The following is a 21,652-nucleotide window of genomic DNA, read 5'->3' as shown; positions in this document are numbered from 1 at the left end:
GTGGAAATGGCAGTGTAACTGCACGTACAGGCCTTGCAGTGGCAGGCTTGAGACACAGTTAAGGGGCTACTTATGTGGCACAACCAGTGCTAGAGGCCCACTAATAGCATTCAACTTACAGGCCCTGGGCACATGTTGTGTACTTTACTAAGGACTTCAATCAAATATACAAATTTTGGAATGAACCAATGTTAACACGTTTTTAGGGAGAGAGCACATGCACTTTAGCAGTGGTAAAGTGTCCAGAGTCCTAAAGCCAGCAAAAATGAGGTCAGAAAAAGAAGAGGAGGAAGGCAAAAAGTTTGGGGTGACCGTTCAGAGAGGCCATTTTCCATCAAGCAGTGTATGTGGGTGCACCAACATATGCAGTGTATAACTGCGCCCCTTTGGTATATAGGTGTCCCAGATCATGGCAGCTCCCTTGCCTCCTCGCAGCCGCTGGTCATATGCTATAGTGTCTGCCTTGGCTAGCTCCCATTTATGGGTTACCTGAAGCTAGCAATAAACTGTGGGTGGCTGTGTAGCTTTCTGTGCTTTGGCATTCAATCCCTTGAATAAGGCTAAAGCGAGGTCCGCCATTTTCATATGATATTTAGTGTGCTTCATGATCCACAACTGGCACAGGAGTGGATCAGGGGGCAGCTACTTGTTGAGACATGTTTCATTATCCGTACTCAGACGCGTGCCAACAGCGGGCATTCCCAGACCATATGTATAAAATTGGCGTCTAAATGACCACACCTTGGGCAGGTCAGCAACACCCTCAGGAACATCGCGTGCAGCCACTGTTGTGTGAGATACGTTTGATGCAAATATTTAAACTGCGTAAACTTCAAGCGTGCATTGTGTGATAGCTATCCCTGCCTCCTGCCATAGTGACAAATCATACACCTCCAGCAGTGCTCTTGTGGTGGGCATATGCCCCACAGTGGAAGTTGCGGTGCATAGGGTACTGGACTATGCCGGGGTTAAATATATCTACTCAGAACTAGTTTGGTTACCCGTGTGAGCCTGCCCAGTCCTTTAGCCTGACCCCTGGGTATGAGCAACCAATCCAGCACACTTATGCTGCTCAGGTCTGCTTGTACAAATCTGTCCTCCCTATCCTGTCTCCAGCTAGCCATTGCATAGGCCATTGTAGCTGTGCCGCTGCGAAATATAATTCTATGTCTACTACCCCCAGGCCACCATCCACCGTTGGTCGCTGAAGCATGTGAATCATTACCCGTTTCTGGGCGGAATCCCAGACAAAATCGAATACCAGCCCCCTCATGTCCTTGAAAAAGGGTTTGGCAGGTGTTACTGGCAGCGCTGCAAAAAAGTAGAAGAGTCGCAGGAGAACAAGCAATTGATGCACGTCCTTTGGACGATAGGGGAAGGCGTGTCCAAAAACTCATGGAATGCAATATCGAGATCAGGGCCTGTTTGTGATTCCCATCCAAGAGGTCACTGTCCTTATGATATACATTCACTCCCAAGTACGTTTTAAAACTCCAAGGGAGTCAACCGAGCTCCAGAGGACCTTGACCAACGTGCTCCACCCAGCGCAGGGGAAAAATACAGGATTTTCCCCAGTTCACCTTAAGGTCCACTATGTCTCCAAAAAGATCCAGCAGTCATAGAGGGCAGGCAGTGTACGTGCATGGTCTCTTAGGTATACCAGCACATCATCTGCATATAAGGAGACAGTGTGGCAGTCCGCACCCACCCATATGCCCCAATCAGGGACCCTGGTACGCAGCGCAGCGGGCAAAGGCTCCATGGCCAGCCCAGAAATTATGGGGAGAGAGAGACAGTTTTGACATCCAGTTTGTACCCTCGCCCGCAGGTTCATGTATAACAACTTAACCCATCTGAGGAACTTGAGGCCCATCCCCATGGCTTCTAGCACTTGGATAAGATACAACCAACCAAGAGTATCACCGCCATTTCAAAATCTAAGGAAGCCGCCACCAGGAGCTCAGTCGTCCCTTCCACTGTGCCCTTGATGTGACATAAGCACTGTGTGTTACAGCTGGTTGCTCGCTGGGGAATAAATCTGCACTGATCAGGGTTTTCTAATACGCCAAGCATAGGGTGCAGCCTGCTGACAAGCACCTTGGTTAATACCTTATAATCCGTGTTTACCATTGAAAGAGGGTATTAGGAGCCCACCTCAAGTGAATCTCTGGCAGGTTTCGGTAGCACCACTGTGAGGGCCTCCCGCAGAGATGCTAGTAGTGAGTCCACTGATGGGATTCCCGATAAAGCTCCAGCAACCTATGGGCAAGGGTAGCCCTAAACACCGCATAGTATTCCACAGAGAACTCAACTGTGCCCGGTGTCTTGCCTCGTGCCATTTGACAGATCACCAATTGACTCTCCTCCAACTGTAGGGGTTATTCTAATTCTAAAAGACACAGCGGTGACAGACTGGGGAGAGCTACCCTACGTAGGAATTCCCTCATTCACTCTGGATAGGGTTTGGTGGCGAGAGTACAACTTCTCATAATACCGGACAAACACTTTGTTAGTGTCCATATCAGTGTTGACTGTGTGACCTGTGGTACCTCGTATTGTGCCTACAAGCATTCTGTGGATTTCCATCCGTAGCAACCACGCCAGCGTTCACCCTGGTTTATCGCCATCCTCTTGTTGTCAGGCAAAAGAAACTTTATAATCAAGGTGGCTCAGCTGGTTCGCTTCCTTGTGGTATATGACGGAGTTCTGTCAGGCGTGGTCAAGCATCGTCACTGCCATGTCTCAGTTTCCGCACACGCGACTCCAGGTCAGTCACAGTCTGTAAAAGAGAAAACCCTGCCCACAGCACATGCTTATACAGAGCCTTCTCATGACCACCTTCTTGGCATCCTACTCCAGTCCCCAGGAACCCACTTTTCCATCATTTACTGCAAAATACTGTCTGCACACTTTCCTGAGCAGCTTGTTCTTCAGAAGGGCAGGATCTTGCATTGCGCTGTAGGCGCTTGGGCCTCCCATCGGGCCAGCCCTGTGAGCCATTCCCAGATGCCTCCAGATGCTTATGTATGCCTTTGGAGCGTAGCCACACCCTTGCCTCCTCTTGGGATGAGCAGAAGTGAGTTGTGTCGGCATGGGAACAACAGTGCGTAGGATAAAGCCAAGGTATGAAGTTGTATCTTCACCTCACCAAAGGTGTTGCATCTCCCCTGGATCTCAGCCCTGTAGTCATGGTATGCCATTATAGTGTTACCATGGAGGTCCATGGGCCCTTGGCTCTGAACAATCTGAAGCAGCAAGACTCTGTCCCTGAAGTTGAGCAGGTGTGCAATAATTGGGCGCAACAGAGCCCTCAGCTCAGGGATCCTATGTGCTCTCTCAATAGAGAAGAATTGCGCAACCCTGGCAGCTAGGACTGTCATCGTCAGCCAGTCCTCTAGAAAAAGTTCAGGGTTCGAGCCTTCCTTAAATATAAGACTATATATAAGAATAATATAAGAATTTAAGATTTAAATATAAATTATCTTCTTCACTTTTCAGCTAATTAGCACATGCTTTTATCAGTGTCTTTAGTGACTCATCCCTTATGTCTTGAAAATAAATCACAAGTACATGTTAATTTCTGGGTTAGTGTTTTTTGGAGCAGAGGTTACTTTTCAGTGGTACGATGCCAAACGGTGAGTCTCCCTGCTCTAACAAAATCAGTGCACCCTACACCGTAGTGGAAAAGAACAATCTGAGCTCTTGTAAGTGGTGGGGAGAAGTTCTTCCTGTGCAAATGCCCTCACTGACTCCTAATTATGGCGATCTGGCTGAGGAATCTCCTGTGAGTTAGTAAAGGCTTTAGGTGTTTTAATGCTTGGGAAAGAGAAAAAAGAGATGTGAATAAAACATTTTGGTTCTACCTCAGCCATTTTGTGTCACCGCTTCACTACATCTCGTATATAACTAGTACCTTAGTGTAAAAGCTCTTGGGGGGGGGGGAGTACAACTACAGGTTTTGTGAGCTACTTTGATCATGCACAAATGTATTCCACAATTCCTTGAAGGGTAGCCTGAAATTTACTTTCATTGTTTTTTGCGTCCTGAATACTTTACTTCAGATTTCCGGACAAGCAGTTAGTCATCTCTGATTGCAGGACACTCTTTGTGTCCTTGGTGTTAACTGTATAATTTTGTAAATGTATGTAGAGAGGTGTAGAAAAAGTTTAGGTTTTCTTGAATTGCCTACATTAAAACAAAAAAAACTTCACAATAGAATCAACCGCAGGACCGTTTACTATTCCTGTAGAATGAGAATGCTTGACAGACACTTGGGATGGGAGTTGATCACATCAGATATGGAACCTTTGATACTTTTTCACTCAGCTGCTCTCTTTTATTCCTGTGGCATTCCTGTAGCCACTTTTATTTTTTCTTGTCACAACAGCCCTTTTTACTGGCTTGCATCCTCCCGCCTTCACTCTTCTTTCCCCATCACATTCTTTTGCCCTTTCTCTTCTTTCTAGCACTTTCTCATACCCTGTCTTTGCCGTTGTTTCTCCTTGTCTTTAGTAATGTTTTATTTCTCTGTTTATCCCACAAATCCCATTTCTTTACCTCCACTTGCATAGATGATTGGGGATGTTAATCATGTCACCTCAGTGCGCTTCATCCTTCGACAGCCATCCCCAGCGTGGTTACAGTTCAACATAGAAGAGATACAGATAAACCCATGTGACCAGTCGGTGAGTAAAACCTTGAAACAGTGGATAACACCTGTCATATAGAAAAATAGATATTCTTCTTTCTCGGATTAATATAACTAGTTCATCCCCAGAAGCAGTATCCCAGCAACTCTATGCCATCTGGCACTTTGGCTGTAAAATCTGCATTTGCTGCTGCTTGCCTTTATCCATGTCCCCAAGCTAGGAAAACAAACATTATTTTGGTCTTTTCTTGTGAAGCATGTTTTGTGGTAGAGGGGGTTATCGTTAATGCCTCCTTTCCAACTGGACTGCCAGATGTACGTCATTTGGCATATTTCTTACAGAAGTCACTTCTAATTCGCCATCGGGCCCTGTTCTGACAAACTAATTGTGGAAATATTCCAGCCCCTATTTATTGCGTATATTGCATAAAATGTATTGTCTTTGCCCAAGTGGATGAGTCGCTAAAATGGAGTAGATTGATTCTATAAGGAGACTGACAATGCACCATGCTAGTGAGTAGGGCACATCAAATGGAGTGGAATAAAAGTGTAAAAATGTAATATTGATATGGAGGGTGTTACGTTTTCACTTCAGGTTAAGTGAAAACAATCCTTGCTCCTGGTCTGGTTTTTGATATCATGAAAAGCTCCATACAAATTGGTAGATGGGATCTAGCTATACAGTCTAACTCCATCCAATTCCATGTTAACCATTGGAATGCCCATAGCTGCCACCACATAACTTTCTTAATTCTACATAGCAAATAAAAAAAGATTAGATGTAAATAGTGGTTAAATTCCTTCTTAAGACGTTCTACCCTACCATGGCGTAGACGGAGGGACTTTGGCTACTGTGGGATTCTTTTTGGCTGATAGCAGCCAATTCCATTATGCCCTGGAATCTTTTTGTAAGACTGTTTACTGCATTTTCTGCTATAACTGGTGATGCATTTGTGTTTTTTCAGGTATATTATTTCTATTATTATTTTTTACGTTTACAGTTTTGACATGTCAAATTATGGACTAAAAAATATGAAATTGTGTGTATCAGTGAAAACTTTACACATTAGTAACTCTTCAATAAGATCTCCAATTACTGAGGAGTGGTGCTGGTGGTGAAACAAAAGAAATAATAATTAGGTCTCCTGAGGTCCTGTCACAAGGTTCATCTCTTGGTTTCTGCCTCAGGTTTGAGAACTTCGGATCAATAACTGTATAATTGGGCTGGTGTGCTCTGGTACCACAAGGCACAAAATGTTTACGGGCCTTTAGCTGATCCCATCTGCGTTGTTCACCAGCATTGCATTTGCTCCCATTACTGCCACTCCAAAGGCCACAACATTTACACATAAGATTGGTGACTGAAGACTATTAAAGCTTTTCCGAGGGATAGAGAGGTCAGGGTTTCTATTCTTACTAATTTGTTATTTCAGGTAAAAGATATGATGAAGGCACATCCTAGACATATTAGGAACTTGTAGCTTTGATTCCATATTTCTAATATATAAAAGATGTTGAGCTCCATCAAGAATGGAAGTTAATTTTGCTAAGATTCTGGGTAGAGCACTTTCATCACTTCTTTTGGAAGAGATTTTGGAAATTCCTCTATTCTTTGGTTGCTGACGAGCATTTCCTTTACAAGATTGCACTTGGCCTAAATGTCGTGTCATTGGAGTGGAGGAAAAAAACTAAGAGATTCAAGCCTAAACAATAAAAGACTGAAGAAGTTGTGGGAGTGGCAAAAGAAATAAATGCTTAGATGGGGTAAAAAAAAATGAGCACTGTGATAACAATACTTTGACAACCTAAAGTACCACCTCTTTAAGGTCGTCACTGAATCCCACAAAAAACACCTGACTGAGATGGACACCTGCAGTCAGAAGGCCACATCTCAGATAAATTTAAATACAAATGGCCTTTGAGGCAAAAAGTGACTTTCTAAACGACAGCAAAGAGTGTGCATTCTAGGACACGTGCATGCTTGTGTGGTAAAGAAAGAAATGCACACATTTATGATATGAATGTGACACATCCTCAGGGCATATATTTTTTTTTGTACTGGGCAGAGAGTAATGGTTGGGATTTTATGCTCGGAGAAGCATGATGGCAAGGACTATAATTGATCAGAATCCTACTAGCCCCTGGCCTGCAGTTGTCCCCCCCCCCCGAAACCGGTCCCAGGATGCTTGTTTCCAGTCCAGGGAAGACCTGGCCTAGCAGTTCGGGCTGGACTGTTCCCATGGGGAACAGGGTCAAGACTGATTTGCATATGGCTGGGTCCAAACTGGAATGGCATGGGCAGCAAAAAAACGATGGATTAAACCCAGATCTGTGACTGGGGGTGAATGTTTGACAATGTTCAGCATTCCGTCCATCACTTGTTGTTTTTGCATTTTTCGCCCTAAGTGGGAAGGGTATGCCCAGACGTGGGTCCCGTGCTTCCCATGCCACTGGATTCAAGCTAGCCTGGCTGATGAGGGGTGAAACCCCGAAACCGGTCCCAGGATGCTTGTTTCCAGTCCAGGGAAGACCTGGCCTAGCAGTTCGGGCTGGACTGTTCCCATGGGGAACAGGGTCAAGACTGATTTGCATATGGCTGGGTCCAAACTGGAATGGCATGGGCAGCAAAAAAACAATGGATTAAACCCAGATCTGTGACTGGGGGTGAATGTTTGACAATGTTCAGCATTCCAAACCGGTCCCAGGATGCTTGTTTCCAGTCCAGGGAAGACCTGGCCTAGCAGTTCGGGCTGGACTGTTCCCATGGGGAACAGGGTCAAGACTGATTTGCATATGGCTGGGTCCAAACTGGAATGGCATGGGCAGCAAAAAAACGATGGATTAAACCCAGATCTGTGACTGGGGGTGAATGTTTGACAATGTTCAGCATTCCGTCCATCACTTGGGTCCCGTGCTTTCCATGCCACTGGATTCAAGCTAGCCTGGCTGATGAGGGGTGAAACCCCGAAACCGGTCCCAGGATGCTTGTTTCCAGTCCAGGGAAGACCTGGCCTAGCAGTTCGGGCTGGACTGTTCCCATGGGGAACAGGGTCAAGACTGATTTGCATATGGATGGGTCCAAACTGGAATGGCATGGGCAGCAAAAAAACGATGGATTAAACCCAGATCTGTGACTGGGGGTGAATGTTTGACAATGTTCAGCATTCCGTCCATCACTTGTTTTTGCACGAAAAAAGTGACTAGTCAGTTTCAAGAATGCGTGAAACAAACCATCACTACACAACCTACAATAGAGCTTCAAGCTCTTGAAAAGTGCAGGCACCTATCCCCTGGAGTAGACCCGCAAATTATCCAATGAACGTTTTAAAAAACGGTTTCTTTTCTCTGTCCTTAACTGAAGCCAGTAAGGGAACATTGAGTAAGAACAGAAGTTAACACATAACCAACATGTGGTGCTTCACTGTTTCTTCCTCTCAAACCTATTGTTTTATATTCACTGAATGCCTGCTTACCTGACAGACGACTTGCAATCTGCGGTTTCTGTTCGGCATGGACTTGCTCTTTAGCTCACACCCCAAACAACTCTCTAATTAAGGGTATAATTCTGCAACCAGCTATGTTTAGAAAGATTCTTTTACCCTGAGAAACGAGCCACGAGGAGGAGGTTATAACTGCCGTTGTAATGGAGCTTGAGTGCTGCAATGTAATCTAAATGGACTGTACTGTTGCTGTTGTTTACACCCGAAAAGAATGTTATTAGGGTATCGTTCTACACCTGCCTGTCGTCGGGAGGATCACCCTATTCTTACAAAGCAACCATGAGGAAGAGGTGATAAGAGTCATTGTGATGGAGTGCTAAAATGCTACAGTGTATTCTAAACATGAGTCCTAAAAAAATAGTTTATTGCAAAGCCTACAAATTAAGGCCATGTCTAAACCTTCAGTTGCCTAATAATGAGACACCGCCCAGGAAAGACACCTTTGGCTGTTTATTGAGTAAATGACGAAATTAAAAACCTTTGCAAAATTAATATACCATCTGAAAGTCCTTTAGAATGAAGGCTAGGACAGGGTACAATCTGGCACCTCATAACACATGGGCCTCAACAGGAGCCTGATCCACAAAAAAGACTCTCCGGCTAAAGAAACATGGACGCACATCATGGGTGTAAATTAAATCAAATCTCAAAACCTCCGCTCCTAGACTGAAAACAAGTTCTACCTACCACTGTTTCAAAAGACCAAACTCTTCAAACTGGCTTTCTACGGAAAACGTACAAAGGCATGGCAGATTATAGGAAATACTAGATATGGGCTCACAAATTCACATTTTGCTTGAGAACCTTTGTTTGGCCCTTGTACACCTAACCTTTAAGCCTTTTTTGCTTTACGGGCCTTAAAATTATGTTGCGGTGTTTTAAAAGCCTTAAAAAAGTTGCCCCATACTATTAAATGACTCACATATGCATCACAGGGCTAATCAAAGAGGAACATTATAGTTTGATGGAGTACATAGTCTGTTGATTACTTAACAACACCTGCGCAAACTGTTGCAAATAAAAGGGACTCTTACTGTGCTGAATGCTGGGGTAGATATTGTCATCGTAAGCTGCTGGCACAACCATTATCAACCTTGTCAATTAGTGTTAAATTAATTTTGGTATCAGTAGAAAAGTGACAGCTTTGTGAATTTAGAATTGTGTATAGTACTCAACAAATTACAGCATTTTAGAATGTGATATGCCTAAATGTTTCATCACAAACGTACAGGCACAGTCGCACAGTGGGAAATGCGCAAGTAGCAATATTCATCTTAAAAAATGCTTCCATTTTTATCTGTTTCTGGAAAATGTAGACATTTAAAGATTTTCTTTGTGCACATTAAAATGTTTGTCATGTTATTTCTTCTCTGAAAAATATGAATTTTGTGACCATTACAAACTCCATTTTATGCTGAGAAAAGTTGTCACCTTCTGTTGTTCGATCTCTTGGCATGCCTCAGAGTCCGCAAAAACTGCTTCCCATTTGGCTCTCCACTCCATCAACAAAGGAACAGACATCAAGTTTGCACCATGTAAGTAAAGCAGTACTGATACCTTGCAGTTGAAGGGTATGTAATGGTAAAAGGCACAATAGTGTGGAGAAATATGTCATTGGCACAATCAAAGGTGACTTTCTTAAAGCAGTTTGTGGTCGCTCTACTGTCCTCTAACATTAGACTGATTACTGGTTGATTAATTGCAACTTTGCCCATGAAGTCATAAATTGCTCCAACTTCAGAAACTTTAGTCTAAATCGCAAGACCAACAGAGGATCTTTCACTATAGACCGCCTGAAAATAGTTCATGTTTCGGAGATTAAATATTCCCAACACCAACTGTCAGCAGAAAGGAAACGTTACTGTATGTAATTGAATTAAAAACTTCTCATGAACAAAAATACGACAGATTGTCAGAAGTTCTTAACATTATGTTCACCTCATCCCACCAAAAAGCCTTAAAATTCATAGCTCCTTGTTGATCTGGCAGTGTATTAGAATGAACTCAGATGATTGGCGGCATGCGGTTTATCTACATCCTCAGGCGGAGAAAACTAGGAAGTCCGAATTTCATTAAATTCAGCCAAATGGAATGGCAAAGTGTGGGCACACGCCAGTGCTACCACCGAATTTGCATGGAAGCATCAAGGTTGTTTTCAGTGAGTTGTATCTAGTGCAGCTAAAGAAGTGTGGGAGCAGCTATGGGTCCATTGTCTTGTACAGATGGGATGAAAGAAAAGCAGACAGATGTACTTGTTGACTAGAGAACTATAGTTGTGAGGTCAAAGGTTGTAAACTAAAGTTCACAAAGTGGGACAAAAATGAGAACGCATTCAGAAGAAAGGTGGTATGAAGAATATTAGTAGGCAAGAGTAACAGGAGGGTTAGTGAGAAACATTCAGCCTAAGACACTACTAAAAAAAAAAAAGAGTAGAAAGAAGTGGAAGGCTACCAAGGGGCCATTGTTTCACTATAATACCATGCTTACGATGCCTGTGAGAAGCCCTTTACTGGCTAGAGTTTTAGAAGAATGCTGTGCTGTAAAGGCTTTTTGACTCTTACTAAGTCGTAGCGCTTAGATTGGGTTAATTCATTTGCTTGCACTACATTAATTAATGGTCTGAATTATTCCGTCAACCTAACTTTGTCACAGGGTCATATCAACACAATGAAAGGATTCATCATTTTACGAAATGCTGCATATTTAAATAAGTAAAGAAGTGTAATAAGTAAAATAAAGCAAAATACAGATACACCAGCTTCAAGCCAAACAACAATATCTATATTATAAATCAGTGACAACTTAGAATCTTTTCTAGATGTGTAAGAAAACATAGCTTTGGCCACAAAGTTGTACAGTTTCAAAACTCTGAAAGAGAGACAGAGGTTCAGGGTTGGTTCACGATAATGCAAAGGTACGTGACAGCAGAGTGGAAGCGAACAACCAAATGGGATGGATGATGCAAATCACGGAGAACACCACTCTCTAATGTGAGACAAGGCATAGGTGAATAAAGTATTTAAAGAAGCACCCTTTTGTATAAGATGCCATTATTTGCCTGCTCACTGATGCATGCCCACAATATCCTGTGATTGTGGAGGCTTGACAGTAAATAAACCTGGAAGAGAACACCTTAGCAAGACCACAGTCAAATTAATAGTTTGACAATACACACGTCTAAATTTCATGACCAATGTAGAGTGAAGGAGTGTAAAACTGTGGAAGCATAGATAGAGAGCACTGAGTGCATCTTTTGAGAGATGAATACACTGAAAGCTACAATCCACGCATCTCCTTCATCCTCATGGATGGGAATTAGTGGTATATCAAAGTACAGTGGCACGCCAATATGTTATTTTTTAAAGCCCTAGGCAAATTACATCCATGGAGTAGAATTGAAGAGAGAGTGAGTAGCTGGGTTGAGGTGGGGTTGGATACGAGGTTTTTAGAAGTTCCATTGTGGAATGGAGTTTAACAGTTCTCCACACTTATCCAGGAGCTCCCTGATCCTAATGAAGTATCAAAAGAGGTCCAGCAGATGTGGGTCCTGACGGAAATGATACGTGCTAATCAGACGTCTTCACGGATTGGACGATTTGATGTGAGTATTCCATTAGTGCATTCCACCTATATCAGATCTGAATGAAGGGATTCCTATCAGTAGTTTTAGGGATTAGGCTTCAGGAGTCTGTTTAGCCTCCACAGGGTGTAATTTTACATATGCAGACATCCATAGTAGATCGTGTCTTCATTTTGGATGGCTTTTGACATTTTGTTCCAGAGTGCTTTTAAATTGTGTAGCTTGGGTTTCATGTGCCTCTTTTCTTCCACTGTGTGTCCCCATTTAGTAGCCTGGCCATGCTTCAGATAACGTTGTTCCAAAACCCTGCTGATGTTCTATGTTTTCCCAAAGCCTACACAGCTACTTTCCTGTATGTTTTAATCTACTCTATCTGCTATTTCCTCTTTTCACACAAGGGTACAATTTCCTCCCTCCGAATCTCATTGTTCCTCGTTTCTTCAGCCTTCTTACCAGCATGGGGTATCACTTATATTGCATCTCATGTCTTGCATCTCATGTCTAACATCTCCCAACGCCAGGGTCTGACTAGACCCTGCCTTCTTCTAGTTTTTGTGTACTAAAGCCCACATTATTTCTCTATACTCCTGAATGGAAGTTGCATCCAAAGTAGTTGGGACACAAAGGTAATGTCACATCTCACAACAAAGGAGAATCGAAGTACTGTTTTGAGATATAGTTTCAAACAAACCCGATACATTTGTATGTATGTCTTCTGGTTTTTGTTTTTATTTTATTGCTCGATGTTAGAATTTGAACTTTGATGCGCTGTCTGAGGGGTATGACAGTCCTAGGATGCTATAAAAAGAGTGATTTTGAATGGGAACATTGTTGAGGTTAAAGTCCTTTGTTGTTGGCAGTTTTTTTTTGACTCTTTAGTAGGGTGTGCATCTTTATTTCTTAGTGTTATTTGAAATAAATGTCACCATTCATACCTGTTGTAATTCATGAGCAATAACAAGGATCTGATCATGTGGCCCGCGCCAAATGGAATACAGGAAAATGAACTTGCATTTCAGCATGGAAAACCTTAGGACAGGAATCAGGTTTGTGTGTTTCCCAACCTCCCATGTATTGGCGGGCTATTGCACTGTTGGAAAAACTTCAGTGGAATAACCTGTTTCCCTGAGAGAGAATATTTTAAAATGTTTGGAAAGTTCTGGCAAGTTAGCCTTATCTGCTCTCCCCTATGTCCCAAACAAAACAGGTGGAATTCCAAAAGTCACTCTTTGCATTTTTTTTTACAATGTTGTGTTTCTTTTTTTAGGTGGATGGCTGTTACGATATCAATCTGCTTTCTTACACCTGACCCCTTTACATAAGCAGTAGTGATAGTTTTACAAAGTACCCTGGGCCTCTCTCCTGCTGCATCTATTCAAAAACTCTATTGCATGACGAAATGAAAGACATTTGCATAGGAATGATCTTTCCAAATCAGTGCGTTGATATCACCAGTTGATCCCAGTTCTTTCTATAACAAACTCTAAAAGTGTGGAAGACACATCCTGTCTGCCAGCGTTTATGACACAGCACCAGATTTGGATACATACTGTTGCATTATCCCATCCTAGGACATGCCAGAAATGGGGCGAGAAGGTGAAGGTAAGAAAAAGATGAAGACTCCCCTGATTGACCCACCTAATCTTGTCTCGTTAATAGTACTGGAGCAAAACAGCGATCTTTGTGTTTACAGTTGGAGAGATGGAACTCAGAAGATGTGGCCCATCACCCTGAAGATGATTTCAGGCTTCAGTTCATTACACTGGCATGTTACAATAAGCCTGATGATAAATACTTGAAAGTGAAAATCCAGCACTTGAGAATGGGAGCAGCTCCTCATCTGAAACACTCAATGTGACTGTTAAAGTGTATTCGCAAAGTGCAACTTCATATATTTATTTGTAACTAGTTGTTTTGCTAATATTTTGGGCGCTCATTGTGCCATATCCACTCATAAATGCTCCTTTAATCTAACAGGCTATTATCCCAGTTAGATAGCTGAGACTGCCGTCCTACATGACTTCTCATTGAAACTTAGTCTTTCAGGCAGCTTCTTGGTGATTTGATGTGTCTTCTTAGTTGGCGAACTCTCTAACAGATTTGTTATTATTCATCTATTCAGGGCAGGAGTGACTATATGCTTCCAGTCCTGGAAGAGATATGGCGGTTTACACAGTTGGGGATTTTGTTCTCTGTGTGCGAGAAATGTGGTATCTTCATGAAGGTTCAGATTAATTCCCTCTTCAGTGACAATGCCATTCAGTACTTGCAGTATCTGCAAGAAAGTGTTCCTCCTCCTAGGGCTGAACAGAGGAGCTTAATAGTTTGCACAAACCGTGTTCAGTATCCTCCACCATTCATGTATTTTATGTAGCACAAAATATAAGATATCTTGACGTCTTCTTATTTAGGGACTGTTGAAGTAAGGAGGTTTCTCCTAGTACCATTATTACAAGCTCAACCATTAAATGAGCATTCCAGTGTTCATTTCTCAAAACTACTACAACATTGCGTTTTTCTTGACTTCATTTATTTTAGTGTGTGTATACTCTTCTCTGTGTTCATTATTTGTTAAGATCTGTTAATCTTCTGTTATATGTGTGTACCTTGTGAAAAATGTTGTCTAGTGCTATAGTTTAGCACATCAATACATGTGGTTGTCAGTACTGCATGAAGGCTGTGTACTATAATTAATGCTCACTTCCTCACGCATTTGTCATTAATACATGGCTGAGTTCTACCTGTTTATTTATTGAAATATCCAGCTGTCGTTCACCCAGACTAACAAAAAGAAAGAAAGGCAACATCTTACAAAGTATTTTTGAAGAGAACAAAGATCCAAAGAGATGGGGAGGCTGTGGGCAGCATTGAAAAGCATAGTTGAAAAACGGTTAATGAGGTCATAGAGATGAACCTGGTACATGTGTGACCAGGTCCAATAACAAAAACTCCAGTAGCTAATTTTGGTAAACTTAAACAAGATGGTTGCTTCTACATCTGTACCAAGCTACGACTAATCACATTTGTAAAGCTAGAATTTTACAGCCTCCACATCATCACTAGTATGTTCTAGTAAGGAGTTCACCATGAAACAGCCTGTAGAGGGTTACTCTGTTATTATTGGAAAATTGTTTTTTTATTTATAAGGTGGCACATTTCTCTCTCTTGCATAAGCCTCCAACTGCTGCTGATACATAGGTCAGTGTTTGAAAGACATTTACATTGACTCCCCTTCAAGATGATATCTCAAGAAATCACAGTAAGTCTCTCAGTTCCAGAAGTTTGTATAGCAATTGTACAACCCATCTTGAAAATGCAATTACTCATGTCCTTCGGCTACAACACATATTGACTGCATTTACAGCTCAATCGTAAACTCTTTGTCTATGTGGACTTGGTACCTGCCATAAAGAACAATCTTTGCCATCTTAACAAGTAGTGCAACATCTGTAAGAAGCTACCTTTCAAAATCTGCAGCAAGATTAGAAAAGGTGATGCCAACTCTATCCGTACCAGATATGTGAGTTGTTATGGCCATCCTTCTCTCTTCACTAGTTCTTTCCATGCTGAGTTCAAAATATACCAGGCCATTCCCTTTGACTGGCATCATGAATCTAGTGTCAGAATGATGTTGTATCCTGTTGTTCCAAATAGATTTCTAGATAATATTACGCTGTTTTCTCCATTTGGTTTATGTTGCTGGAACGCAAATATGAATTTGAGCTAATCTGTCCTTTTGAATTGTGGCGTGATTGGCTTGAGTATCTTGGTGTTTGTAAAAGTCCTTCCCTCTGTTTTTGGTCTTGTAGACTTACGATTCATAGATATATTCCTTGCTTGGTACATGACATGTACTGTGTACACACCGAAAGACCTGGGTTCCCATTGTGGCTGTCTTAACTTGGACTGTTGTGTGACAGTAGGCTTCCTCGTGCTGTGCAATATGCCCAAGACAGCAGCAACTCTTGGTTTCCTGTGAGCTGTCATGCAGCCCACAAACATGCTTTTCCTAGCATCTCTTCCTTTCTCTCATACAACACAGAGATGGTTCACATCTGCTTGTAGTCCTGCACAAGGCTGAATTCCTGAAGGTGCATTGTTTTGCAACTTTGCAAGGGCTCACTCTGTAGTGTTTGTTTACATCTGTTCCTGCTAAAGTGCAATTTCAGTCTGTGTTCAAGCTACCCTGCTTGGCTTTGAAGATCCTGCCTTCAAACAGTATCTCAGATTAGTTTGTTTTTTGGAACCCTGTCTTCCTATTCAGCTTTTTCTTTGAGTAACATTCAGTCCAACTTTATCTCAGGACCTACTTCTTCTGGCCTTTCTCTTTTTTTTACAGTTATTACAGCATTCCACAACCATTCTAGATCTGTCTGCTGGTTAACATTTACATATGTCTCTGGGCAGAGTTAATTGAACAGTACCAGACAAACCTGCAAATTTTCACAAATGACTTATGAATCCACTTGCAGCTAGATAACATATATAACTCTCCCGACATTATGTCATGCCTGTACTATGTGCTCCGTTGCATAAAGGAGGGTTTCCTCTCCATGGAGCTCAAAATGGCGCTAAAACTTTGATTTTTTTCATAGCTCCTGAATGGAGCTAAAACTGTGATTTTTGGATGAGGAGCAGAAGAGTCCTGACTGTCTACGATCTGACTGACCTCCGGGCTTTGGAACCTCTCCCCAATCTTTTTCAAAGTATGTAACCTGGACATAGTGTTTGTCACTGAATCTTTATTTGCTCCATCAGTTAATGAAGTGTTTAAGGGTATCAGTAGCTACCAATCCGTACTCAGGAAAATAGTACCACTCCCCCAAACTGAAGTCAGAGTGGAGCTAACATGAGGCCTGGACATGATATATCTGACTACTGTAATATCTTTTGCATTGTTCCCCCAAGAAACTGATTACATTACCAGGCTTTAAAGGCTATAGAAAAAGGCATCGAAATTGTTCCTAAATCTTCACATATTTAACAAAATCAAACCCACCTTGAAAACATGCCTTGAGCGTCCCTTGACCCAAGGGTAGGTCGCTCCCCCTGCCGCTGCAGCTCCTCCAGGTTCCTGAGTTCCTGAGACCCACCTCACAGTAAGTACCCCCCACCTCCCAGCCCCTCGCTCTGCCCTGCGCTACTCACCTCTCTCCTGCTCCTGCTTCTTTTCTTCTTCTCTGTTCTTCTGTTCTTCCTCCTCGCTCCTCGTCTGTAATCTTCTTCTGTACTCTTCTTTCCCCCGTCTTCACTCTACTTCTCTTCTTACTCATCTTCTTCTGTGGTCTTCTGCCCTCTGTTCTTCGTTTTCTGTATCTTCTTCTGTATCTTCTTCTGTATCTTCTTCTGTGTTCTTCTGTGTTCTTCCGGTCTTCCTTTCTTCTCTCCTTCCGGTCTTCTGATCTTCCTTTCTTCTCTCCTTCCGGTCTTCTGTTCTTCTTGTCTTCTGTTCTTCTTGTCTTCTTGTCTTCTGTTCTTCTTGTCTTCTGACTTCGGCTCTTCTGCCTCCTCCGTCCTCTTCTCCCCGCGCCTGCCCTCCTGCTCCTGCCTCATCCCCCTCCCCCACTCGCATCCCCCTCTCTATCTCCCCTATCTAACCCGTTCACTATCTACCTCCCCCACTCCTCCTATCTACCTATCTCTCTATCTCTCTATCCCACTATCTAACTCCCTCACTCTCCACCTCCTCCTATCTTCCTATCTCTCTATCTATTTCCCTATCTATCGATATCCCTATCTATTTTCTCTATCTATTTCTCTATCTCTCCCCCCCTCCCTCACCCCCTCTATTACCTATCTTCCTATCCTCTCACTCTACCTATCTTTCTCCCCTATCTCCTAAACCTCCTAACACTCACCCCCTCCACCCTTAAACCCCCCTCCCCCAGCTCTTCTCACTCTACCTGTCCCCCCCCTCCCTCGCGCTTTCCCGCCGCGACCTCCTGCACGCCCCCGCCCCCCAGCTCCCATTCGCCCCCACCTGACCCCTCCCACCTCATATGGCGGCTGCTGTGCGACCGCGCCGCTGGCGCGCCAGAGGCAAGCCCGTCTGCGCCTGTCCCGCGCCCAGTGCCACGACCCCTGGACCCCAGCTCTCCCAAGCCCCGCTGACCCGCTACGACCCCACCACCCTCCACGCCCTCAACCCAGGACGCTCCAACACTTGCTTCCAAGCTCACCCCAAACGCACCCATGGACCCTTCGCCTGCAACTCCTGCAAACGCACCTTCCACCACGCAACAACCATGACCACCAGCCCACGCGCCATCAACCACCTCAAGTGCATCCTAGTCAACGCTCGCTCCGTCCACAAACACGCCGTTGAACTCTGGGACCTCCTGGACTCCATAGCACCGGACGTCGCCTTCATCACGGAGACCTGGATGAACGCCTCCTCGGCCCCTGACATCGCCACTGCCATTCCCGAAGGCTACAAGATCTCCAGAAAAGACCGCACCAACCAGGTAGGAGGAGGTATCGCCATCGTCTTCAAAGACTCCATCAGCGTCACCACCTCCACCGAAGACACCCCTCTCGCCGCTGAACACCTGCATTTTCAGATTCGCACCGATCCGAGGACCACCCTCAGAGGATCCCTCATCTACCGTCCTCCCGGGCCACGTGCCCCTTTCAGCGACGCCATCGCCGACTTCATCTCCCCGCACGCCCTCACCTCGCCGGACTACATCCTCCTAGGTGACCTCAACTTCCATCTGGAACAAAGCAACGACCCCAACACCACCACCCTGCTCGACAACCTCGCCAACCTCGGCCTCAAACAACTGGTGAACACCGCCACCCACATCGCCGGACACACGCTTGACCCCATCTTCTCCGCCAGCAAACACGTCTTCTTCAGCCACGCCTCCGCCCTACACTGGACCGACCACAGCTGCGTCCACTTCACATTCCGACGCGAGACCCGCCACCTCCGCACCCAACCCATCCCTCGTCGACAGTGGAACAAGATCCCCGAAGAGCAACTCTTCTCCGCACTCGCCGCCAACCAACCCACCCTCACCACCGACCCCAACGACGCAGCCCTCAACCTCACAAACTGGATCTCCAGCTGCGCAGACATCCTTGCTCCCCTCAAACGCACGCATCGACAGACCAACACCAAAAAACCTCTCTGGTTCTCTGACACCCTCAAAGAATCAAGAGAAAGCCTGGCGCAAGGACCGCACCGCTGACAACATGACCGCCCTCAAGAACGCTACCCGCGAACACCACCACCTGATCCGTGCCACCAAAGGGAACTTTTTCACCGACAGACTGGACAAAAACAGACACAACAGCAGAGAACTCTTCAGCATCGTCAAGGAGTTCTCCAACCTCAGCGCCAACGCCAACGCCGTCATACCCTCACAGGATCTGTGCGAATCCCTCGCCACTTTCTTCCATCGCAAGATTAGCGACCTCCACGACAGCTTCGGACACCAGACCCAACCAAACACCACCGAACCGGCATCCACGGCCATCACCCTCAACAACTGGTCCCACATCAACACGGAAGAAACCAAATCCATCATGAACTCTATCCACTCCGGCGCCCCTTCGGACCCCTGCCCGCACTTCATCTTTAACAAAGCAGACGACATCATCGCCCCGCACCTCCAGACCGTCATCAACTCTTCTTTTTCTTCTGCTACCTTCCCCGAATGCTGGAAACATGCCGAAGTCAACGCCCTACTAAAGAAACCTACGGCTGACCCGAGCGACCTGAAAAACTTCCGCCCCATCTCTCTTCTGCCTTTCCCAGCCAAAGTAATAGAGAAGACCGTCAACAAACAGCTGACCACCTTCCTGGAAGACAACAACCTGCTCGACCCCTCACAAACCGGATTCCGAACCAACCACAGCACTGAAACCGCCCTCATTTCAGTCACTGACGACATCAGAACCCTGATGGACAGCGGTGAAACAGTCGCCCTCATTCTGCTCAACCTCTCGGCTGCCTTTGACACCGTCTGTCACCGCACCCTAATCACCTGCCTCCGCTCCACCGGAATCCAAGGCCAGGCCCTGTACTGGATCGCCTCCTTCCTCTCAAACCGTTCCCAAAGAGTTTACCTCCCTCCGTTTCGCTCAGAACCCACCGAGATCATCTGCGGCGTACCCCAAGGCTCATCACTCAGCCCGACACTCTTCAATGTCTACATGAGCCCCCTCGCCACCATCGTACGCAAGCACAACATCATCATCACCTCCTACGCCGACGACACGCAACTTATACTCTCCCTCACCAAGGACCCCGCCAGCGCCAAGACCAACCTACAAGAGGGTATGAAGGACGTCGCAGATTGGATTAGGCTCAGCCGCCTAAAGCTGAACTCTGAAAAAACTGAAGTCCTCATCCTCGGCAACACCCCGTCCGCCTGGGACGACTCCTGGTGGCCCACAGCCCTCAGCACCGCACCGAACCCACAGACCACGCCCGCAACCTCGGCTTCATCTTGGACCCTCTTCTCACCATGACCAAGCAAGTCAACGCCGTGTCCTCCGCCTGCTTCCTCACCCTCCGCATGCTCCGCAAGATCTTCCGCTGGATCCCCGCCGACACCAGAAAAACCGTGACCCACGCCCTCGTCACGAGCCGCCTGGACTACGGCAACACCCTCTACGCCGGGACCACAGCCAAACTCCAAAATCGCCTGCAACGCATTCAAAACGCCTCGGCCCGCCTCATCCTCGACATACCCCGCAGCAGCCACATCTCCGCACACCTGAGACACCTGCACTGGCTCCCAGTCAGCAAAAGGATCACCTTCCGACTTCTCACCCACGCACACAAAGCCCTCCACGACAAGGGACCGGAATACCTCAACAGACGCCTCAGCTTCTACGTCCCCACCCGCCTCCTCCGCTCCTCTGGCCTCGCACTCGCTGCTGTCCCTCGCATCCGCCGCTCCACGGCGGGTGGGAGATCTTTCTCCTTCCTGGCGGCCAAGACCTGGAACTCCCTCCCCACCAGCCTCAGGACCACCCAGGACCACTCCGCTTTCCGGAGACGCCTAAAGACCTGGCTGTTCGAGCAGCGATAACCACCCCTTTTTCCCCTAGCGCCTTGAGACCCGCACGGGTGAGTAGCGCGCTTTATAAATGTTAATGATTTGATTTGATGCCACTGGTTCCCAGAAGGCACTAGAAATAAATGTAAGTTTTATGAACCATTCCACAAAGCCAGATGGGACAAAGATCCAGAATGTGCAGAAACTCTCACCACACTGCAGACCAACTAGTAGTCTCGATTCAGCATCTCCCCTACTCAAAAAATAATTTAAAAGGCTAAACCTTGGAGAAAGTTCCCTGGGAGGTCAAGGTCTGAGAACAGGGACAGGGGGCACTTTAGTCTGAGATCTGAACACATTCACAAGTGGTTTAGGCAACTTTTGATGAATTAAGTATTTTGATTTTCTTTCAGTTGAACTTTGTACAAGTCACAAAAATGTCCATATGTCCCCTTGAAAATTTCATGGAAATGGTATTCCCAGTGACTTGTTGTCCCATACTTAACTTTAACATGCCAATGTCTTCATGGCGCTAAAAACTCTTTTCACTAAAGAGATTTAGTTTCCTATAATACAATATTAAAAGCTACAACTATTACATCGATAGCATTCTGAAGTGTAAAACAACTATGACTATGAGTATAACGTAGTTTACTCTCCATTAACATAGCAAACATAGGAATGGAAATCTTAAATTCAAATATACAACATACAATATATTTCAATTTAGATATTTATTATAGCTAATTAAACATTCAGTTCGCACATAATATAATCAACATAGAATCAACCAAAAAAATATAATACAACCCCCTAACCTAAATGAAACATACATATATGAAAACACAAATAACATACCAGTAGATACGCAAAAATAAACAAAAAACACAGAACCAACAAAATCACAAAATAG

At 44.8% G+C, this 21,652-nt stretch overlaps 1 protein-coding gene across 1 annotated transcript in view; it reads left to right on the top strand.

The window, feature by feature from the left end:
• NICN1 (nicolin 1, tubulin polyglutamylase complex subunit) overlaps positions 1-14,403 on the top strand; it is a 45,525-nt gene extending 31,122 nt beyond the window's left edge. The window contains exons 4-7 of the mRNA XM_069206861.1: positions 4,572-4,685; positions 9,612-9,683; positions 11,645-11,749; positions 12,996-14,403. Coding sequence (XP_069062962.1) covers positions 4,572-4,685; positions 9,612-9,683; positions 11,645-11,749; positions 12,996-13,037 — 333 coding nt within the window. The 3' untranslated portion in view covers positions 13,038-14,403. The remainder of the gene's footprint in view (positions 1-4,571; positions 4,686-9,611; positions 9,684-11,644; positions 11,750-12,995) is intronic.
• The last annotated feature ends 7,249 nt before the right edge of the window (positions 14,404-21,652 follow it).

Source organism: Pleurodeles waltl, chromosome 9 (assembly GCF_031143425.1).
Source record: "Pleurodeles waltl isolate 20211129_DDA chromosome 9, aPleWal1.hap1.20221129, whole genome shotgun sequence".
Taxonomy (NCBI): Eukaryota; Metazoa; Chordata; class Amphibia; order Caudata; family Salamandridae; genus Pleurodeles; species Pleurodeles waltl.
This window is presented reverse-complemented; position numbering and strand designations above follow the sequence as displayed.